The sequence below is a fragment of the Ictalurus furcatus genome, chromosome 19 (assembly GCF_023375685.1).
Source record: "Ictalurus furcatus strain D&B chromosome 19, Billie_1.0, whole genome shotgun sequence".
NCBI lineage: Eukaryota > Metazoa > Chordata > Actinopteri > Siluriformes > Ictaluridae > Ictalurus > Ictalurus furcatus.
Window position 1 is genome coordinate 8513701 of NC_071273.1, and position 22618 is coordinate 8536318.

Below are 22618 nucleotides of genomic sequence, written 5' to 3' on the forward strand. Positions count from 1 at the left end.
ATTATCATTAACGTCAAGAGGGGCACTTTTAAATAATGTAGAAATTTAGAAAAAAATATTTCTTTTTTTTCTTCCCTTCTGGCTCTTGGTTTTATTTGTATTGTTTTCGTGATATATGGCTTGTTTTTTTTGTTGCTTTTGTTATGATTAAATAAATAAAAAAAATTAATAAAAATAAAAATAAATACATTTAAGACTGGCTCTCGAGAGAGCAAGTGACATGAGGTAGAGAGAGAGAGAGAGAGAGAGAGAGAGTGTGATAGAGCACGTATCCTGATTGGTCTCTTTTTCTGATAACTAGAACGATAAGTTTTTCCCTAATTTCTCCATCTGGGGATTAATACAGTATTATCTTATCTTTATCCGTGGGCAGGCTTTACAGTCAACCTCTCTCAGGTCAGTGTACGCCAGCCCATCACAGGGCACACACACATACATACATACATACACATAGCAACTTGGAGATGCCAATCAGACTACAGTGTATGTCGTTGGACTAAGGGTACCGGAGTTTTAAATATACTCAAATGTTAAAAAGAAATTCATGCGTTTTACGAAGTTAATTATTACTTATCTAAAACTGTTAGAAGATGATATTTAGTATAAAGCAACTAGACTGTACAATTTTGCCTGAAAACATCAAAGTGTCTGTAGCCTTGCTGGTCATATGCTTGACTAATGCTACATAGTTTACTAATGAATTTATCAGAAGTTATATCATGTAAATAACCCATTAACTAACTCAACATGTCTTTTCAAATGAGATGAAGTTCTAGTTCTGCTAGGGAGTTAAAGGACACACTTAATTTTATCCGAGTCTTTGCTTACACCTGCATACTAAAACACTTCACTGAGTTCGTGCGCATGCGCAGTAGCGCTAGTTCGCATGACTAACATAACAAAAGGTGAAGGTCATCCGTAGAGGGCTCTCAAAATGTGATTATTTAATATATATAGGCAAAACTACTTTAAATTGAAACACTATCTGAAATAATTTAGCATTTCTCTCTCTCTCTTTTTTGTAATTTAAACAAGTTGTAATTATTTATAAATAATATTGAGTATTTTGTTAAATAGTAAAATGGCATTGGCATCGTATGACAACATGTGATAATGCAGCTATGGTATGTGCATTCATGAATTGAAACTGGCCTACATAGCAAGAAAAGACACTAGGCTATGCATCTTCAAATGTTCGGCATGATGTGTAAATGAAATGGTAAAATAAAATCCCAGTTAAATTTAAATTCCAGGTTCTAACACTACAAAATGTGAGACAGCGTTTCGACCAGGAGAGGTCAATATTTATGAAAGGCATTGTACACACTAGAGCTTTTTTCATTTACATAACGCCTTTCCTTTACACTATTATAAGCGCTATTAAATTAGTCACTCTTTTTTTTTTTCAATTTTTTTTATTTGGTAATTCCGGCCAGGTCGGGATGTAGCCTGTTTTGCATAGTTAGCTTATCTGGTGGGGAAAATCTGTCAACGACGTTCTGCCACGTCACGTGACTGAGGGCCGCCCTACGCGGTGACGTCACGACAGAGGCCGGTTCTCTTGGGCTAAGTCGAGTGTAGTTCTTCACTTCCGCTTTTCTTCTGCTTTTAATTGCGAAAGGCTGAGGAAGCGGTAAAATGTCTCATCAGACCGGCATCCAAGGTAAACTCTTTCATCAGTTCTTATGAAAAAAGTTTCTGTTAGGAGCCGCTTCAAGCGACTTAATTCGCTGTATTGTGGGTTGTGGAGTATTCGCTGCTGCGCACGGGCGTCAGTTAACGTTTCATTGGGAGAGAGTGTTAAACACTAACCAGGACCAGATCCATGGAGAGAGCAATCTCTGCCAAGTGTCATCCAAGTTTTATTGCTCATATATAGCCATGCAAATGAAAGATTGTTTGGTCGTCAGTGCAGCTGCATCAACAGCTCGTTTCCCCGAGCGGTCAAAGGTTTTTTTCTTTAATAATAATAATAATAATAATGATAATAATGCACTGGACTCTGGACTCCTTTAGCTGCCTGGCATCCTTTTTAGGAAATCATATTATTGTTTATTTCTAGAAAGGTCGCAGTCTTTTAGATAACAGAATATTACTTTTTAACTTTTTTTTTTTTTTTCTTTTTTCATGAGGCATACTGACTGCAAAATCAAAAATCGTTTGTTTTTGGATGTTATGAACCACTAGAATGCAAAATCTGGGATACAAATGTATAAACAGTGGCCCTTCAGAGGTTTCTACTTTACTTCTTAACTCTATTATGTGTGTGAGAGAATTATCTAGAGGTGGACCGATAGTGGATTTGGCTCATACAGGTAACTAAGCTGGGCAGTACCTGCCGATAACCGATTAATCAATTGATATTTTTTAAAATTGACACTGAATGAAAACATAACACTCAAAGTAAAATATTTAGGGATGCACCGAAATGAAAATTCTTGGCCGAAGCCGAATATAATGAATAACTTGGCCGAATACAAAACACGTTTTCGTGTTTTTTCCATTTATTTTACCATTTTTTTTCACTATTGCATAAACTAAATAGTCAAAATGTGCTTTTTACTATTTTGTCTTGCTTTTCAAAGAAAAAAATCAATTACAGAAACTACAATTTCAAAGTATTTATTTAACACTGAACATTTTTTTTTTCATTCCAGCAGGCATAGGCTACCAACAAGGCACAATATAACTTTAAATAAATAAATGAGTAAAATAAAAATATTTTGATGTGGTCATCTTTGATCCCCCTTGAATAGCCGATGTTAGGCCTATAACTGACTGCTGAAAGATTGTAACACTCTGTAGCCTACAACAAAAAAGTGCATTAAAAAGTGCATTGACAAGAGTGCAGAAAATGGTTCTATTCGGTTCTATACGGCTGATTATATTGGGGATATATACTGCTCGCATCCCTGTACACCTCGCGGAGTATTATAGTGGATATAGTATAGTTAGATACGTTGTTAATGTTATGTTCCCTTAAATAAATAGGTCTTTACCTGCTTCCGTACTCTACTCTCTTACGTCTCGCAACGTGACAGGATACTCCAGAACAGAAACAAAACAAACGCACGTGTCCACAGTAAACAATGTCACGGTTGTCAACATCCGAAGAGCATGCGCTCGTGCACGTAGCTCGTGCATGCGCGTGCCCCCTCATCGCTCCAAGCGCGCTGCTGTAAGTGGAGGTCGTGAAATTTGTGCGTTTCACACTGGTTGCTAGACTATTTGGTGCATTCATCAATCTCGTCATTGTTCGGTGAAATTTATTCGGCCTTTTCACTTATTTGGCCGAACACCGAAAATGCTTTTGTTGCTATTTTCGGCCGAATAATTTAGGTTGCCGAACATTTGGTACATCCCTAAAAATATTGCTGAACTTTATTACAAAAATAAAAAGTCCTGACTGTACCAAGAAAATGTACTGTAGTTTTTAAAATTAAATAAATGTATAAATAGTTATATATATATATAAAACTACACTACACTATATATACTACACATATACACTCCAAATAACAAATAAAAATGGAGACATTCAAAATTAATAAAAAAAAGACACTTCAAATAACACAACAAAATTTGCTAGTTTTTATTTTGCCTCTAGAGGCTGCTCTAATACTGTATAATGACAGCAGACCCTTCTCCATCTCTCCCACAACAGAGACAACCGGTAAAAACTGTTTGGATTTTGAAAGCACTTATTGGTGCTGATTAATCGCCAAAAACAATGAATCAGTCAACTTATTGATCTGATTAATACTTTCTTATGTACAAGTGGTCAGATTGTTTTGTTGTTTTTGCTCTGTATCAACAGCCACGGCAGAGGTGAAGGAGATCTTCACCAAGGCACGGAATGGAGAGTACAGACTCATTAAGGTGGTCATTGAAAACGGTAGGTTTGAAGGCTGACTCTAAGCTCTGTGGTTTGGTTTGTGACTATCAGAATCCATATAAGGTGAAGAGAGATCTCCGTGTTGAGCCTACAGTTCTGCTGTGTTCTTCAGAACAGCTTGTGTTGGGAGGAACCAGAACTGCAGCGCAAAAATGGGAGCTGGAATGGGACAGTTACATCCTGCCTCTCTTGGAGGATGACATGCCTTCGTACGTCCTCTACAGGCTGGACAGCACCAATAATCAGGGCTATGAGTGGATCTTCCTAGCATGGTCCCCGGATCATTCTGCCGTGAGTATAACGTAGTGTAAATATAGTGTCCCCAGGAAGATACAGGACAAGATTTTATATGTTTAGTTAAACTTAACAAGCTGTAACACATTCATCTTTGAATGGAGTCCTCTCTGAGGAAAAAAAACGGTTATGGTACACTTATCAGTACATAAGACACTGTTTTTGTTCCCTGAGGTACAGGTTAAATGTGTCCTCAAGGATTCACTATTGTGAACCAGGGCAAAATAGCTGCCTTTATATTCTTTATTTATTTATTTATATTTTTACCCCCTGTACATCCGAAATCTGTGCCATAAAAGCATTGTAGCTTGGCTAGAAACCTATGCTTTGAAAGACCCATGTTGAATGTAAAATATACAGAGGGAAAAAGCTATATAGTGTGTGTTAGTGAGTTTTTGGGTCACTACAGGTCCACTAGAACAGCTACAATACACATTTGCCAGAGTTCTACAAGTCTCTCTGACTGTACTAACTATTCTTTCAAAAGATATTCCTTCAACTGGTGTTTTGATATTGATGATGATGATGGTGTTGAAGGTCATTGTCTAGCATTGTCAACATCTCCTGTAGTTGTTCAACTGGGTTGTGATCTCATGACTGCGAAGGCCATAGCGTATTATTTACATAATTTTTATTATTAGCCCTCGGCAGTAGGTAGATGAGGCATTTTGTTTTCAGGTTGTTCATTTATCCATTTGTCGAATAAACTTGAATGTTTGTATGATTCCTACGTATTTATAATTGTAACCAGAGGATGAGCTGATTAGATTTTGGAATTGATCCAATCAGGGCCTAGGTCACAGCAAGATCAAATGATTCACTGATGCATGTAGATGGGGCCATTGATCCTGGAACAAAACAGAACAAAAAGGTTTCATCATAAGATAAAGGTGATCAGTCAGAGTAACTTTGTATTGATTAACACTGATGCTTCGATTGGAGTCAACCCAAACCATGCAAGCAAGAAACAAAAAACACAGCATAACAGGGCTGTTTTTTATTTTGACACCCGTCTGTAGAAACAGGCTTTCCAAATATCAACAGTCATTCAGTGTATCATGATAACATTATTAAAAATAAGCTAAATATTTCACACATTTTTTAACATTAAAATAGTAAATTGTGTATATAAGAACATAAGGCCCAACTACTCACTGGTTACATTAAAAATAGAAGCATAACTGCCTTGTGGATGTGGAGAGTTAGACATATAATTACAAATATATACTTATACAGATGCAGCAGGCTCCATGGTTTTTGTTGTGGGCAGTGTCTCGGGCTGGAAAAGTTTTCTCCTAAGAGTAGCTATTAAAGACCACACATGGTGCTTTGGCACCGTAGTAATTACAAATGAACTCCGCAGGCCTGAATTCTGTTTGAGAACCACTTCAGTTTCAACTCTTTGGCACGCAGTATTATCTATTAATAACTAAACATTACATTGCTCCAAAACATTATGATGTAGCTGATAATGTTGAAGTATTATTCATATAGATGCGGGGTCAGACACAGAAAATAGATTGTTGTGATTTCATCCTGCTTTGCATAGAAAATTTGCAATTCTAATTTTTCTCCCGCCGGGTTTCAATAACCCAGTTGTATTTCACAGCCAGCAGGAAGATAGCAAGTTCCAAAAACCAAAAACACACATCACTGTGAAACTAAAACATTTCCTGCACATGCTTCAGTTAGTATATGTATTATATTTACATTTATTTTCAATTCAGTTCAATTGTTTTGTTTGTACAGCGCATATAACAATGGACATTGTCCCAAAGCAGCTTTACAGAAACATATAAATTCAGGATATAGATTCTAAATTCTTCTTCTTCTTCTTCTTCTTATTATAATATTACTTATTCTTCAACTAATTTTCGATTTGTTTTGCCCATTGTAATGGTGTTGTCAGGTTCGTCAGAAGATGCTGTATGCTGCTACTAGGGCCACACTGAAAAAGGAATTTGGTGGCAGCCACATAAAAGAGGAGCTCTTCGGCACAGTAAAGGTACTGTCTAAGGGAGGCAGATTGCGTCTGTGTAGTCATTATAAAACCTTTGAATTCACATGCATGAGGACATTTTACAATTTGAAACAAATTACACAATATCCCTGCTTAGCCACTATTGTGGATAGGAATGGGGACAGCAGTAATACAGATTTAAGTGGACATGCAGACAAAATGTTAAATATTCCCATTTCGGCTCTTGATGATATAAGGATCATGATTTTTTTTTTTTTGGCTTAGAATTGCTATTTATTAAATTCTCACTGCAGCAGAGCATGGTATTCTCCTAGCAGATGTTCGTGAATACAATTTGTTTACATTTTGAATTATTGATGTACTGCACATTTGTACTGGAGCAGCCTAAAGAGCAAAAATACAACAGTAACTGCTATTGAGAACGAAATTTTAATTAAGATGCCAAGAGCGCAGTGTTCTCCCAAAGTCATAATTTCTTTCTATTCTATTGCTGATAGCAACTTATAAGCATCTTGTAGGGTATGTGTATCACGTCACTCGCCCCGTTCATTTTTTTTTTCATACGTTTATATGTTGTTTGCTTATTAATTGGGAATTTAATATTCCCTACATATTATTACATTTCTGTTTAGGAAAAACGAGTTCATTCTCACTACACTACACAATATTCAGTCATAGTTTAGCTTTCCAGGATTGTTTCTCCACTTCTTTTTTTTTTTTTTCATATCCTAACGATACTTTAGGTTATTATCATATGGTATAATGCTAAAGGTCATTGAGGGGAGAATGAGGGAGCTCTTGAATCTAATTGCAGTGAGAAATGAATCAAGATCATGATTTTAAAGTAATTTGTGACTACAGGTATATTATATGTGTATATAATACTGTAATAACAGTTATGAAAACTCAACTAATCCAAAGTGTGAGCTCCATGTACTGATGTCATATTTCACTATGCAGGAACAGTGCAAAGTGCAATTCATTTTAATCTTGACAGAGAGGCTAGTGCTCTATTATGTGCCTTCGTAGAGTGTCATATAAAATCAAAGATGAAGACACCAAGCAGCTACCTTTTACCTATTTAACTTTGATTGTCTGTAAATGCTCAATTAGTATGTAATTCCTTATGTTATTAGTAGTGCATTATTCCTTAATCTTATATAATATGTATGTATATATAATGTATATGAGAGAGAGAGAGAGAAAGATTAAGGAATAATGCCACAAAGTATTGAGGCTGAATTGAGAGCAAGTGGAGGCCCTACCCAGTATAAGTATAGTGTTCCTAATAAAGTGCTTGTTGAATGTGTGTGTGTGTGTGTGTGTGTGTGTGTGTATATATATAATGTGAGAACTTTGTGACTTTTATTTTATTTAGATGTGTATCCTCTAAGACTTTGGCATAATAAACAAGTTGTTATTGTTGCTTTTGTAGTATGTTGTTGCTGATGATAATAATAAGAAGAGGAAAAAGAATACTAACAGTCCTGTCTCTGTGCAGGATGATGTATCACTAAACGGCTATAAAAGGTACTTGGCGTCCCAGGCTGCTCCACTCCCACTGACTGCTGCTGAGGAGGAACTGAGGCAAATCAAACTCAGTGAGGTACCGCTGCATGACATCTAGTAAGACCTAGATGCACAGAACTTAATTTTGTCGGCCGAAAATAAATAAAGCCATCGCTTACACTGTACTAATAGGCTCAAGTAAAATAAGCGCACCAATTATATTGATTCAACTTTATGATTTCTACAAGTTACAGACACACACGGGCTTTACTGAGTAAACGTTGTCCTTCAAAATGGTGGCTGGGAGCGAACATGTGACCATTGATTTTGCACTGCATGTTGAATAGATCGCTCGCTGGTTTAGATCTGGCCTCGATCACTGTTTTATTCTCTCAGCTGTGGATGGTCCCATCTGTCTCCATATCTCCAGTGCCTGCATGTTACAGCTATGGCAACCAGCGGTGATGCTCATACTCCTAGCACGTTTCAGTGTTGTGTTTCGCGTGCCTGAAAATACATGCAGGCAGAAATTATTGGCACCCCTGGTAAAGATGTAAAGGTTTATGAAAAAAAAAACTATATATAAATTTATTTTTAACAAAACCATCATATCAGTTATTTTCACCAGTAGAAATATTATCAACAAATTGATTTAAAAAAAATAAATAAATAAAAAAGTGTTTAGGAACTCTTGCAAGGCCATCCATGACTTCAGGTTTCAGCAGGGTGTAAATCTGAGGTGACTATGGCCAAATTTCCGTAGTCATTTATTAACATGGGGAAGATTAGAGAATGCACATATGAAATGAGATAAGAGTGTGTTGGCCTTCGTAAATCAGGCAATGGCTATATACTGTACAATCCCCTCGAACGGCAATGCCAATGCTTTTGTCTTTGCTTTTCACTGAAGACGTGGGTTTGAGATCAAAAGATGAATATGAGACAATAGGAGTTTCAGCTTTCATTTCTTGATATATATAGTATCTCACAAAAGTGAGTACACCCCTCACATTTTTGTAAATATTTGATTATATCTTTTCATGTGACAACACTGAAGAAATGACACTTTGCTACAATGTAAAGTAGTGCGTGTACAGCTTGTGTAACAGTGTAAATTTGCTGTCTCCTCAAAATAACTCAACACACAGCCATTAATGTCTAAACCGCTGGCAACAAAAGTGAGTACACCCCTAAGTGAAAATGTCCAAATTGGGCCCAAAGTGTCAATATTTTGTGTGGCTACAATTATTTTCCAGTACTGCCTTAATCCTCTTGGGCATGGAGTTCACCAGAGCTTCACAGGTTGCCACTGGAGTCCTCTTCCACTCCTCCATGACTACATCACGGAGCTGGTGGATGTTAGAGACCTTGTGCTTCTCCACCTTCTGTTTGAGGATGCCCCACAGATGCTCAATAGGGTTTAGGTCTGGAGACATGCTTGGCCAGTCCATCACCTTCACCCTCAGCTTCTTTAGCAAGGCAGTGGTCGTCTTGAAGGTGTGTTTGGGGTCGTTATCATGCTGGAATACCATCTTGAAGGCCATCTTTATGTAGAGCCACAATTCTTTTTTCAGATCCTCAGAGAGTTCTTTGCCATGATGTGCCATGTTGAACTTCCAGTGACCAGTATGGGGGAGTGTGAGAGTGATGACACCAAATTTAACACACCTGCTCCCCATTCACACCTGAGACCTTGTAACACTAACAAGTCACATGACACCGGGGAGGGAAAATGGCTAATTGGGCCCAATTTGGACATTTTCACTTAGGGGTGTACTCACTTTTGTTGCCAGCGGTTTAGACAGCGGTTTTGAGGAGACAGCAAATTTACACTGTTACACAAGCTGTACACTCACTACTTTACATTGTAGCAACGTGTCATTTCTTCAGTGCTGTCACATGAAAAGATATAATCAAATATTTACAAAAATGTGAGGGGTGTACTCACTTTTGTGAGATACTGTACATCTAGTTGTGTTAAAGACTTAGAACATGGCAACGTTTTGTTTGAACCCATCCATTTTTAAAGTGATCAAAAATACTGGAGCATGTGACTGACATGTTGCCAAGGTGTGCCCTGTTAGATATATTGTTTAAACAATTAATAACACTGAATGTCTACTGATGGTTTGAGCCATGGACATGCACAAGCATTGTGTATAGTGAGTACAACAATTTGGAATGTCCTGAAAAAGAAAGAAACCCCTGGTGTACTAACAACCAGACATCGAACAGGTTGACCAAGGAAAACAGCAGTTGATGACAGAAACATTGTTTACCATGGATGCCAGTAATTCTGGAACTGACTGTAGATGCTCTCTTGTTTGCACCAACTCCTGGAGCCAAATTCGGAGCATGCAGCACAATGTACATGCTGACAAATAAAAATACAGCTTGTCTTCATTAAGTGACCATGTTAGATGGACAGGCAGCCATTTTCAAAACATTTCATTGAGATTCACAGGGCAGATCTCAGTGCAGTAAGCTATATTTGGGGCAGAGTAAGGCCACTTTTACTAAGTAGATGGACGTAAAAGCAGTTCCATCTCCTGCAGCCTCTGTAAAATGTATGTTGTGTGTATGGTAGAGACGAATACTTTATTCAGGATGAATAGATAATGTGTTCTAAACAAATACAGATGGAGGCATTGTGTAGTGAATGGAGGAATAGGCGGAAGCACTTGTCATTATATAAACTGTTCCCTACATGTGTTTGGAATAGGAGCAGATTTTGATGTTGAAATTGTACTCAAAATTTATACCAGCACAACTGCAGTCAGCGTGATCATCACTAATTGTGTGTGCGTGTGTGCATGTGTGCGTATGTGTGTGTGTTGTATGCTCTTACAGGTGCAGACAGACATCCACTTGGACACAAAGCAGCAGACTTTGCAGGGCGTAGCTTTCCCCATGCAAAGAGATGCCATTGAGGCCTTGGAGAAATTCAGAGACAAAAGGATTAACTATGTTCAGCTCGTAAGCAACTCCTACTTATTACACAAATGTACCACTGTCATACATCTACCTATATAATAACTTTCACTTTAACTGAGCATTTGAGAATGTCATTTGATCATTTGCTTTGAGATGTTGACAAACTCAACACATGAATATATCAGTGTTGTCAGAAGTGTTTTCTGTTGCATGATAATGTCTCCAGGTGTCATCTATGCCCAACACTGACCTCTAGTGGATTCTTACAGTAATTTCTTGTGAGGGTGATTAACTTTAAGCACAACCTCACACTACAGTTGCAATCAAAATTATCCAACTCCCATTGCAAATCAGGTTTATTGTCAAAATTGACAGACTTTCAGCTGTTTGCAATGAACAAATCAAACAAAAGCAATTGAAATAGTTAAACACAGCAAATGCTTCTAGTGGTTTCCCCAAATTCAATTGAAAATGCAACTTAGAATGATTTCTCCAGTTTCAGAATTATTCAACCGCTTCATGGAAAGCATCTTTAGTCCTTAGTAAAGCACTATTTTGCTGTTATGACCTGCTGCAAACGAGATGCATAGCCAGACACCAGCTACTGGCAGCGTTCCTGAGGAACCTTAGCACATTCCTCATGAGCAATGGCTTCCAGTTCAGTAATATTCTTGGGTTTGCGTGCTGCAACCGCCTTCTTCAAATCCCACCAGAGATTTTCTATGTGGTTCTTAGTAGAGCACCCTTTTGCTGTTATGACCTGATGCAAATGAGATGCAAAGCTTCTGGTAATATTCCTGAGGAATCTTAGCCCATTCCTCATGAGCAATGGCCTCCAGTTCAGTAATATTCTCAGAAATCTGGTTGCAGCCATTGATAGCTTCCTTCTTCTAATTTCAGGAATTTTCTGCCCCTAGCCAGTTCAGGTATTTCATGTGTTCCAGCTCAAGCACACCTGGTGCAACTAATGAAGCTCTTGATTAGAAACAGCACCTGTTTTGCATATTTTTGCTGTTGTGAGGGATTGTATTCAGGGGGTTGATTAATTTTGAAACTGGAGAAGTCATTAGAAGTTGCATTTTCAGTTGAATTTGGGGAAACCACTTGAAGCATTCGTTGTGTTGAACTATTTCAATTGCTTTTGTTTGATTTGTTCATTGCAAACAGCTGAAATTCTGTAAATTTTGACAATAAACCTGATTTGCAATGGGGGTTGAATAATTTTGATTGCAACTGTATAGTGTATATTATAATTTGAATTTGCTTGGTACAGGAAATTGATTTTCCAAAAGAGTGCATCAAGTTAACCAACACGGCTCCGACAGAGTTACGTGACCTGCCTAAACGAATCCCTAAAGATGCTGCACGGTACCACTTCTTCCTCTACAAACACTCACATGAAGGAGACTACCTCGAGTCCACAGGTAAGACATTTGCTGTTCATTTATATATATACTCAGTAAAAAAACAAATGTCCCTTTTTCTGGAGACTGTATTTTAAAGGTAATTTTGTAAAATCCAAATAAGCTTTACAGATCTTTATTGAAAAAAGGTTTAAACGATGTTTTTTCATGCTTGTTCAATGAACTGTAAAGAATATTGCACATGCAACTATGGAACAGTCCTTAAGATACGAACAGTTTACGGGTGGTAAGCAATTAAGGTCACAGTTACAATAACTTAGGACACTAAAGAGACTTTTCTACTGACTCTGAAAAACACCAGAAGAAAATGCCTAGGGTTCCTGCTCACCTGCGTGAACATGCCATAGACCTGCAGATGTGTCCAGAGCAATAAACTGTAAAGTCTGTAATGTAAGACGCCTAAGACAGTGCTACAGGGAGACAGGAAGGACAGCTGATCATCGTTGCAGTGGCAAACCACGTGTAACCGTGTGTCCCCCCCAAACGTGATCGAGAACTTGCAAATGCCTTGGTGGAAGAGTGGAGTAACATCTCACAGCAAGATCTGACCAATCTGGTGCAGTCCTCTGAAACTTGTTCAGTTCATGTCTCAGTTGTTGAATGTTTTTATGATAAAACAAATATGTACACGTTAAGAAATTTGCTGGAAATAAAATATATAAAATTTATACAGAATTTATATATATATATTTATATATATTTGTTGAGTATGTATGTATACATACTCCGCAGGGGAAGTGGCTTGGCGGTTTAGGCTCTGGGTTACTGGGTTACTGATCAGAAGGTCGGGGGTTCAGGCACCCAGCACTGCCAAGCTGCCACTGTTGGGCCCTTGAGCAAGGCCCTTAACCCTCTCTGCTCCAGGGGCACCGTATCATGGCTAACGCTGCTGTCTAACCCCAACCTCCTAACTTGCTGGGATACGCGAAAAAGAAGAAAAAGTTAATTCTGCCAGCTTTACACAGAATTCGACAGTCATGAACCAGTGTTGAAATTGCTAGCATCTGAAATAGCTAGCATGTCCTAGTCATAGGAAATACTTAAAGGCATGCAGCTCTAGGAGGTCCGTGCCTCCCTACCCTACCTCCCACTACCCCCCAACAACAACTATTAAGACAATATTTTCCTAATTTTCTAAGGCCAATGTGTGATTCTGTGATAATGGTCTTGAGATATGTTCTGTAAAATTAGGAGCTTGTGATTATCAGGGAGAACATGTTAATTATGTTTTGAATAATACTGTTTTCTAATACTGTTTTTATGTGTAGTGGTTTTTTGTGTTAGTTTTTCCCCCCTCTGTAATTAATGCCATTCTTTAATGCCAGTCATGCATTGTGCATGTTTGCAGTGTTTATATACTCGATGCCTGGTTACAAATGCAGCATTCGGGAGAGGATGTTGTACTCCAGCTGCAAAAACCCCCTCATAGACACTGTGGAAAACAAACTGCAGATTGACATTGCCAAAAAGGTAAAGACATGGCATGCACAAGCAATTTTAAAAATACACCTTGGGTATTGTCTATTTCAAAACCATTTCTACATTTCTATAGTTGGAGATTGATAATGGTGATGAACTCACCAGTGACTACATGTATGAAGAAGTGCACCCAAAGCAGCATGCGCACAAACAAGCCTTCGCCAAACCCAAGGGTCCCACTGGGAAGAGGGGGGGCCGCAGAATCACGCGTGCTCCGGGGGATGCAGGGGATGATGATTAACACTGCTTAGCAATGGTCCAGCTTGTATGATGAACCTTTTTAGAACTCCTACTCTACCTTAAATCCGTTAACTCGTGTCTCCATAGAATTGTGTATCTATGCACAAAGGAAAACACTACACTAGGATATAGCCTGAATGAGCAGCTCGTTCAGGGATCTGTGAAATTAATGATTACACACTACATGTACTTACACTGCTTATTTTGGAAATTGATTCACTTCTCAAACACATTTTAAACACATTTTAGCCTGAATGATGTTTAAAAGCAGGTGCTAAGTTCAGAGTTGAGATGTTATTTACAAAGCATTTAGTAGAAAGGTGCAGACATGCTTTGTGTATATGGGCCTCTGGTTTTATGCCTGTTTCTGACATTCTATGCCTGTTAACATTCTAACTGAGAGTGATAAACTCTCTTTAACTATTGAGTATAATTCGTATTTGAGTAACTTCTCATTCCAGGCCAACCAGTTAGATCTGTTTTCTCATTTCTTCAGATCAGTGTGTTTGCTCCCAAGCAACCGAAATAATGCCCTGAAGCATTTAATCAAGTTAATCAATAATGTCCTGACATCTAGGCTGAGTAGCCTCTTCCACTGAAGTCATGTTATTTTAATGAAGGAGTTTAATGAAGTGCCACACATGATGAAGAATTTAATTATTTTATAAGTGTAGGTATATAAATAACAAAAAAAAAAATTTATAATGTAAAGTTGTTTGATAACACAAAAAGGGAATTTTCTGATAAGAAATCTTGTTGAAATTCTATTTTTCTAAGCCTGAACGTTTGGTAATGTCCAGATCATGTTGTTTAACCTCTTCAATCAGGTGTCATTTGTCTTAGCAGCCCTCCTTTTTGTCTAATATAATGTTTCAAATACACTCCATGACATTTATGTCCACATTATATATACATTGACTTTGTTCAGCATTTCTGTGAAGATCTATGACTTTTAAAACATCTTCTAAATGAAGGGGATACAGAACAGGAATCCATCTACTGAATAGACAAACCACTATTATTCTTGTACTAGTGTGTTAATGAAGTAAATACAGTCTGGTACATTTTGTCACGTCTCAAATGTTTTTTAACAAATGAATTTAATGACATAGGAAGATTAAAATATTTATATCATATCCCTCAATCTTTTTGTTTCAGTTGCACAAATTGTGTGAATGGAGGTTTGACAGGCAAATTTGGGGAATAATAGGCATATTTCTGTCTTTTTTTGTTATACTCTTGACATGCTTTGACTAGGCTGAGTAGGAATGTTAAACTCTGTGTGATATTAATGTAGTGAGGCACAAAAGAACATGGACATGTGTCCTCCCTGATGAATACCATTGAAACATAACTACCACTTTCTTAAGAGCATCACCAAACAGTCAGTCTGGAGAGCATTTTTTCCAAGTTCTTGCCTCACTTTGTACACATTGGCAACAAAAAAATGCATTCAAAAACATGACCAATTTCAATTATGATGTTAGTCTAGCCAATATACCTACTGGAATGTGTTTGGGAGCTGGTAGGACACCCACGCATACATGTGGAAACATGAGAAACTCCAAACACTCAAGCTCAGGATTGAACCAGGGACCCTAGAGCTGTGAGGTGGCAATGCTACCTGCTGTGCAACAGCACTGCTCAATTTGTATACATATACAGTGCCCTCCACTAATATTGGCACCCTGGGTAAATATGTGCAAAGAAAAATTGTCTTTATTGTTTAACCTTTTGATATTTTGTTCAAAAAATTCACAAAAATACTCTGCTCTCATGGATCTCAAACAATTGCAAACAAAACACGAGTTTATCCAATATATAATTTTACATATATATATATATAGAGAGAGAGAGAGAGAGAGAGACAAATGCACCGATGTATCAGCCGATAAAGGCAATTTTTCACGCCATCGGTCATTTAAAAACATCCAATGTTCAGGGCCGATTATATCCTGTCAATCAAAAGAGGGCGGGAAAACACATAGATATCGTGCCGTTTGTAAAGAAGATGTCTCTTGTGTGGAATGACGACAAAACTGCAGTTTGTAAGCTCTGTAATCTCTGCACCGCTAAAATTTTACACCAGAAGTGAGCAGCAGTGAGGCGGAAGTTTTGGTGTCGAGTCAAATTTTTTGTTTTTTATTTTTTGCCGCGCTGAATTAAAGGACCAGTACAACGTTGAAAGATTTAAATGAAGATGAGTTGATATAAAAGTATATATTGCACAGAAAAAATATATTTGTAGTGTATTTCATATCCAGTTAATATATATAAAAAGTTTATATTATATATTACCAGTTTGATGTCAATGATGAAGTAGAAATGCTTTTGTTTGTGGCGAGTGAATGTGAGACTAACAGGAGGATTTTTACAATTCAGTCAGTTCGGTCAAATCTTACTTTAATCTTCAGAATTTAGTTCATGTGTTCATGTTAAAGTAATGTGTTTTCTGTTTATGAGACCAGTTACTGTGAAACAACTTGGTGAAAGGGAGAGAATAAAGTTTTTATTTGCATTTCCTTTAGAATTATGGAATTAATTATTATTCATTTAAAAGAAGGCATAAAAGGCAGAACTATCGGTATGGGTTATTGGTATCGAAATGTGGTATCAGTGCATCTCTTATATTTAACTTATATATATATATATATATATATATATATATATATATACATATAAGTGTGCAACAATTATTGGCACCCCTATGCATACATATGAGAAAAATATATTTGAAGTATATTCCCTTCGATATTTTAAATGTTTTTAGTACACCTGAGTGACTAAGAACAGGAAATTGTTCAACCGTGACTTCCTGTTTCACAAAGGTATAAATATGAATGTAATACATAGGCCAAATCCCCTTAGTCATTCATAACAATTGGTAAGACCAAGGAATATAGCTGTGATGTGCAGCAAAAGGTTGTTGAGCTTCACAAAATGGGAAGTGGCTATAAGAAAATAGCACAAGCATTGAAAATGCCCATTTCCACCATCAGGACAATAATTAAGAAGTTCCAGTCAACTGGAAATGTTATGAATCAACCTGGAATTGGACGTGTGTCTATATCGTCTCAACGCACCATGAAGAGGATGGTTTGAGTGGCCAAAAAATCTCCAAGGATCACAGCACAGAGTTACTTGCGTCTTGGGGTCAGAAAGTCTCCAAAACTACAGTCTGAAGTCACCTACATCACCACAAGTTGTTTGGAAGGGTTTCAAGAAAAAAGCCTCTACACTCATCCAAAAACAAACTCAACCATCTTCAGTTTGCCAGACACTACTGGAACTTCAAATGGGATCAGGTTCTATGGTCAGATGAAACCAAAATAGAGCTTTTTGGCAATAAACACCAGAGTTGGGTTTGGTGCACACAGAGAGGTAGCCATATTGAAAAGTACCTCATACCCATGATTAAATATGGTGGTGACTCTTTAATGTTTTCCTGCCAGAGGTCCTGGACATTTTGTTAGGATACATGGCATCATGGACTCAAATATCAACAGATATTAAATGAAAACCTGACTGCCTCTGCCAGAAAGCTTAAAATGGGCCATGGTTGGATCTTCCAGCAGGACAATGATCCAAAACATACATCAAAATCAACACAAAAATGGTTTACTGACCACAAAATCACGATCCTGGTATGGCCATCCCAGTCCCCTGACCTGAAACCCATAGAAAACCGGTGGGGTTAACTGAAGAGGAGAGTCCACCAGCGTGGAACTTGAAATTTGAAGCATCTGGAGAGATTCTGTATGGAGGAATGGTCTCAGATCCCGTACCATGTATTCTCCAATTATTCTCCAACCTCATCAGGATTATAGGAGAAGACTCAGAGCTGTTATCTTGACAAAATTTCGTGTTTTTTTTTCACACTAGGCTCTTCTGGGCCTCAGCGAAGAGACTATGTCCTCTATCTAAAGACTTATCCATTTTAAACAGTCTTAGGTTTTATCTTAGGTTTTATCAGCATATGGCTGATAACCCCCCACCCCACCCACCCCCCAAACCAAGGGGGCCAAGGCCCCCAGTTTGAGAAACACTGTTGTAGTGAACGAGACCAGGGGCCATTGTAAATGGACAGCCGGCTCTGCCTCGTACTATCTCTAGAGGGAGGCAGAGAGCTGCCAAAAACATTGCTAGCCTGTCTTCTGCCACCATATTGAGGCAGAGAGCACTGTCTTAATTGTAATCAGCCTGTGCGTGGGTGTATTTAAGAAGAGCCCTCCACCAATCAGTGCTTAGTCTCGTGTTAACATTGCTTTGTGGTGCAATTCTTAGCTGGTAATGCTGGTAAAAATAAATAATAATAAAATAAATTCCTGGGTGCATCTTGGTAATATGCACCAAAAAAAAAAAAAAAAAGTGGGGGAGAGCAATGTGTTACTTTCTATTCTCAGCCCAGGTTTTAATAAGCCTGAGGTTTTAGTTAATCCTTTGGCTTGCTCTGCACTTGAGCCCTGTATCTGTATTTGTGGGTGATTTGCTTGAATGAGTTCTTGCCTCCAAACCCTGGAGACCAAGGTTCCAGCCCTGCATGAGTTGGCTTCACTGTTACAAGCCATATTAACAAAGAATCCTGAGTCTGAAAGTAGCTCCTTATGAACTGGTTTCTCTCTCCCTCATTCTTTGACGCTTTCTTTCGCTTTCTTTGTTATTTCATTTCTTGTCTCTGTCCTCTCTTTCCCTCCTACTCTCTGTCTGTCTCTCTTTAGTTCTCCAGTTCTCTAGACACATCATTAACCCTCATAAATATATCATTCTCTCTTATATGCCCTCTCAGTTTTTGGGTGATTAGTCATGCTGGAGGTCTGTGCAGCTTTGTTTTACTACTCTAAGCTTATAGAACACGCATTAATCAGCAATTTTGAAATATTTAGTTGGTTCTAGTTTTACAGTTTATGGACAGAAGCTGGTTCTCTCTTCATGCTTGATCTGACTTCTTTAAGTGAAACCCTTTTTCTTCTCTGGTGGGCTGGTTTAAAGTTTACAAAGCTTTGACTTTAAATTCTTCCCTGTTCCGTTTTCACGTATAACACATTCCCATAATGATACATGAAAAAAGCAACCAAGCAGCTAATTGAGAGCAGCACTGAAGGGGCCTGGCAATGTGAAGGGAGCCATCTGCCAAATGTTCAACACGTCGTAGCTCATTTTGCTCTGACATCCCGAAAAGCCCCTTTAGACAGGACCTTCTGTACAGCGTCAACCTCACAGAAGGTTAGAGTGTGTGTGTGGCAGTGCTTGTGGCAGTGCTCCCTTTTTAGGCATGTTGGTGTAAGTCTTAATAATCGTTTTTATGATGAGTTCTCAAAGTGCTTTACATACAAATTATTACAATATCAAAACATTTTGTATGATAAAGCACGTTTAAAGAATGAATGTAAATCACGATGAAATAACATAGTCTATGAGAATTACAATGCACCATGAGAATTTGTACATAGTAAGTCCCAAGTCTAAGAATAGGTGGTAAGATGATGTTAAAGAAGTATACTTTTTATTAGATTTAGTCCTTATGAAGTCGGAATTGACGTTTTGTAGCTTTTAAGCTAGTGTGCTTAAACAATGACAAAAATCACATTTAGAAGATAAATGCATTCAAAATATATAGTCTCTCTCTACCACCAATCAACAATTTTGATGACATCATTCTGCACTTCAGCTTCTCATCAGATTTTCTGTCCAGTCAAATACTTTCTAGAATCTGAAGTGTCCCTCCGCCAACATTCTAAAAATCACGTTGCCGAAGTTATTGTTGAGCAAGAGAAATCATATCAGCAAGCATGGGTTGTAAATGTGTCTCTTGCTTTTCGAACGTGCATGTTTTATTCTGTTTTCCAACTGTAAATTGGTTAAGAAGGAAATGGCTTGAATTCATTCAATTTATTGCTCGGGTACTGTCAAGTACCTCTTAGCCTGGGCTGTGATGTAAGCTAAATGCTATTGGCTATCTACAAAGGGGGGGCACTCGATATGTCCCGACCTGACTTCCGGTTTCAGTGTAAATGACCTCAATACATTGAAAAATGCTGCACCTTTTAAAAGCACTTCACTGGGACTTTAAAACCAGTTATACCAGAGTGGTGTTTAATTCTTGAATCTGATTCAGCACGGCTCTTGTAGTAGTACTGGCTGCAATTCAGATCACACGTTCATAATAATAGTCATTCTAGCACATCAATATTTCTATAGTGACTCATTCACTTGTATTTCTAATAATACATGGATAAAAAAATTGAATGTAATTTAACACATCTATAATCGTTGATATGGCAAAACTTTCTGTAAGATGATTTCTATTATAGTCTTGGGTGTCAGTGCTTTGTAACGTTCCATAAGTTTTTGGCCACAGGAGAGTCTTCAGGAAAGAGGATTTTGCAATTTTCAGCACCACCCAGGTGTTGATTGATTATTTTCCTGTAACACTACACCCCGATATGTTTTTATTCATTACCTATAGAACAAGCATTGTTCTCAAATGTTCTCTCAAACACTATTCCAGAGGTTAGGTGCAATGTAAGAACTTGTCTGTCTAACCCAACTGTGTCTTCAAGCCTGTCATAGTCACTAGTGTCAAATGCTGTGCTTAAGTCCAAAAGTACTAAAACACAACCATATCCATAGTCTTAGGCAATCAATATGCCACTGACCACTTTTAGCTAGTGCTGACTCTGTTATGATGCTTTCAAAATCCAGATGAAATAAATCATGCTTGCTATTACTACTTAGAAAACAGCATAGCTGTTGGGCAACAACTTTCTTCAAAGGTCTTAGAAAGATAGCTGGAGAGATCAGGGGGTACTTATTTTGTCATGTGACGAAATAAGTACACCCCATGGAAATTGTTGGTTGATGTATTTGGTCATGTTTCAAATCAGGGCTGCAACTAATGATTATTTTCATAATCGATTAGTTGGCCGATTATTTTTTCGGTTAATCGATTAATCGGATGGGGTTGGGGCAAACTTTCATTGCCATTTTTTGTGTTTATTTCAAATAAAATCCACAAACTGAGTGTTACAAATATAAATTCAGACTAAAACGTTACACAACTGCTTGTCCAAAACAGAAAAGAACCCAACACACACACACGAATATATATTATTAATTTAGGATTGTAGTTTAATTCGGTGCTTTTTGTGAATCCAAAAAAAAAAAAAAAAAAATGCATGAGTACCTATATATAATATAAATATTAACTAACTAACTAACTAAATATATATATAAATAGATAGATAGATAGATAGCATTATTTTTTATGGATGCACAAAAAGCACTGAATTAAACTACAGTCCTAAATGAATAATAAAAACTCCCTTTCACTGCACCTTGTGGTTTCTATTACTCGCTGCCTTTAGACATGTTTTACTTTTGATCATAGTGATTTAATTAGACATTACAGATCTTACTCGTGCTACACTCTGTATCACCGCGTCTACATCATGCATGAGGAGCAACGCGGGCTCGTTACTAACACATCACTTCCGTTAACAGAAGTTACACTGCAAGCACGCAAATACACCATATAATGACAATAAACTGGAATTAAATTAAACCTTTTTAAGCAAGGTTTAATTTCTTCTTTTTTATTTATGCCCAGCACATATATACCAAGACACAAGCTTACCACTAACCCTAACACTCCTCACAACATAATCACCATTGAACCTCTGTTTGTGTCACAGTAGTAAGTAACCTCCTCCTGTAGCTCCTGGCACTCAGCCTCACTGTAATGGTACAGATTGAGGGAGGAAGCCTCTGAAGGCACACCTTCTAGCCTTTCTATCATTAATCCAACCACTATTATGTTCACCTGGAGGATCCATCCTAGCTCCTACAGCTGGCTCTGGAGCAGGGGTGACATGAATGTGTGAGACTATGGCTTTGAAACAGATCTATAAAGAGAATTATTCTCACTGAATTACAAGTTTGACCTTGCAAGTTTCAACTGCTACCTGTTTGTTTAACAAGCTGTTTTATCGAACCCCCCCCCCTGCGCCACCTTCCCCAATTACCAACAACACCTGTGTATGCTGTTATCGCACTCAGAATGATATAAGCTAGCACCTTCATTCAGGGAACTGCTGGGCTAAGGTTTAAAATTAACCCCATGGTACATGTAACATAATCAATGTACTCTTTCCTCGCCTCAGAAATGGCTGCAGCAGACTGACCTTAGCTTCCAAAATTAAAAGAATTTAATCATTAATGCTCTAGAAATAACACTCAGCTAAAAAAAAAACAAAGAAGTACAGCACACAATATTTCTACTGAGTAAAGACCTAAAATAATTCCAGTCACTTTAAAACCATTAAAAAAAAAAAAGAAATAAAAAAAAATAAAATAAAAAAACCTTCTACTTGCTGCTGGACCAATTATGTGCCTGTGACCCAAACTGCCTCAGTTTTGCTAAACTCAAGATATTAATATGATAGGAGAACACATACAAAATATACATGCTACATAACCTAAGCAATCAGATAATTCCACATGTGTTGAGCAATTATTAGATCAATTTTAACCTAGGTAATGTAAGAGAAAGGTATTCTGTAAATTATTTTTGTATGGAAAATCCCACTTAAAACAGCTCAGGTTAAATGTGTCAGGTAGCAAACTAATTCAAAAATAGTTCAACCTCAATGCTTAAAAGAAATAACATACAGAAGCTAAGAAAATGAAAAACTCTCAGACTTAATAAACACAGGGAGATAATTCACTGTAAAGCTACGATGTAACAGTCAGATAACTATATACTGTATAAGAAAAACAAAAAGGACAGTGCTATAAGGTGGAGCAATAGCCTGCACACGTATGCTAAATAATTTGATATAATTAGCTCATTATCATTTTATAGAA

The 22618-nt window shown here is 37.6% G+C and overlaps 1 protein-coding gene across 2 annotated transcripts; it reads left to right on the plus strand.

The window, feature by feature from the left end:
- The first annotated feature begins 643 nt into the window (after positions 1-643).
- Positions 644-14818, plus strand: LOC128623588 (twinfilin-1). Of its 2 annotated transcripts, none has more exons than XM_053650706.1 (9): positions 644-1663; positions 3818-3895; positions 4013-4186; positions 6099-6194; positions 7672-7776; positions 10530-10655; positions 11887-12037; positions 13386-13507; positions 13590-14818. In XM_053650706.1, exons 2-9 carry the CDS (start codon positions 3857-3859, stop codon positions 13755-13757), a joined length of 981 nt encoding a protein of 326 aa, XP_053506681.1. In that variant the 5' UTR covers positions 644-1663; positions 3818-3856; the 3' UTR covers positions 13758-14818. The 2 variants fall into 2 exon arrangements, with proteins under 2 accessions (XP_053506681.1, XP_053506680.1); XM_053650705.1 differs by having other exon boundaries at positions 645-1663; positions 4008-4186.
- Positions 14819-22618: the final 7800 nt, after the last annotated feature.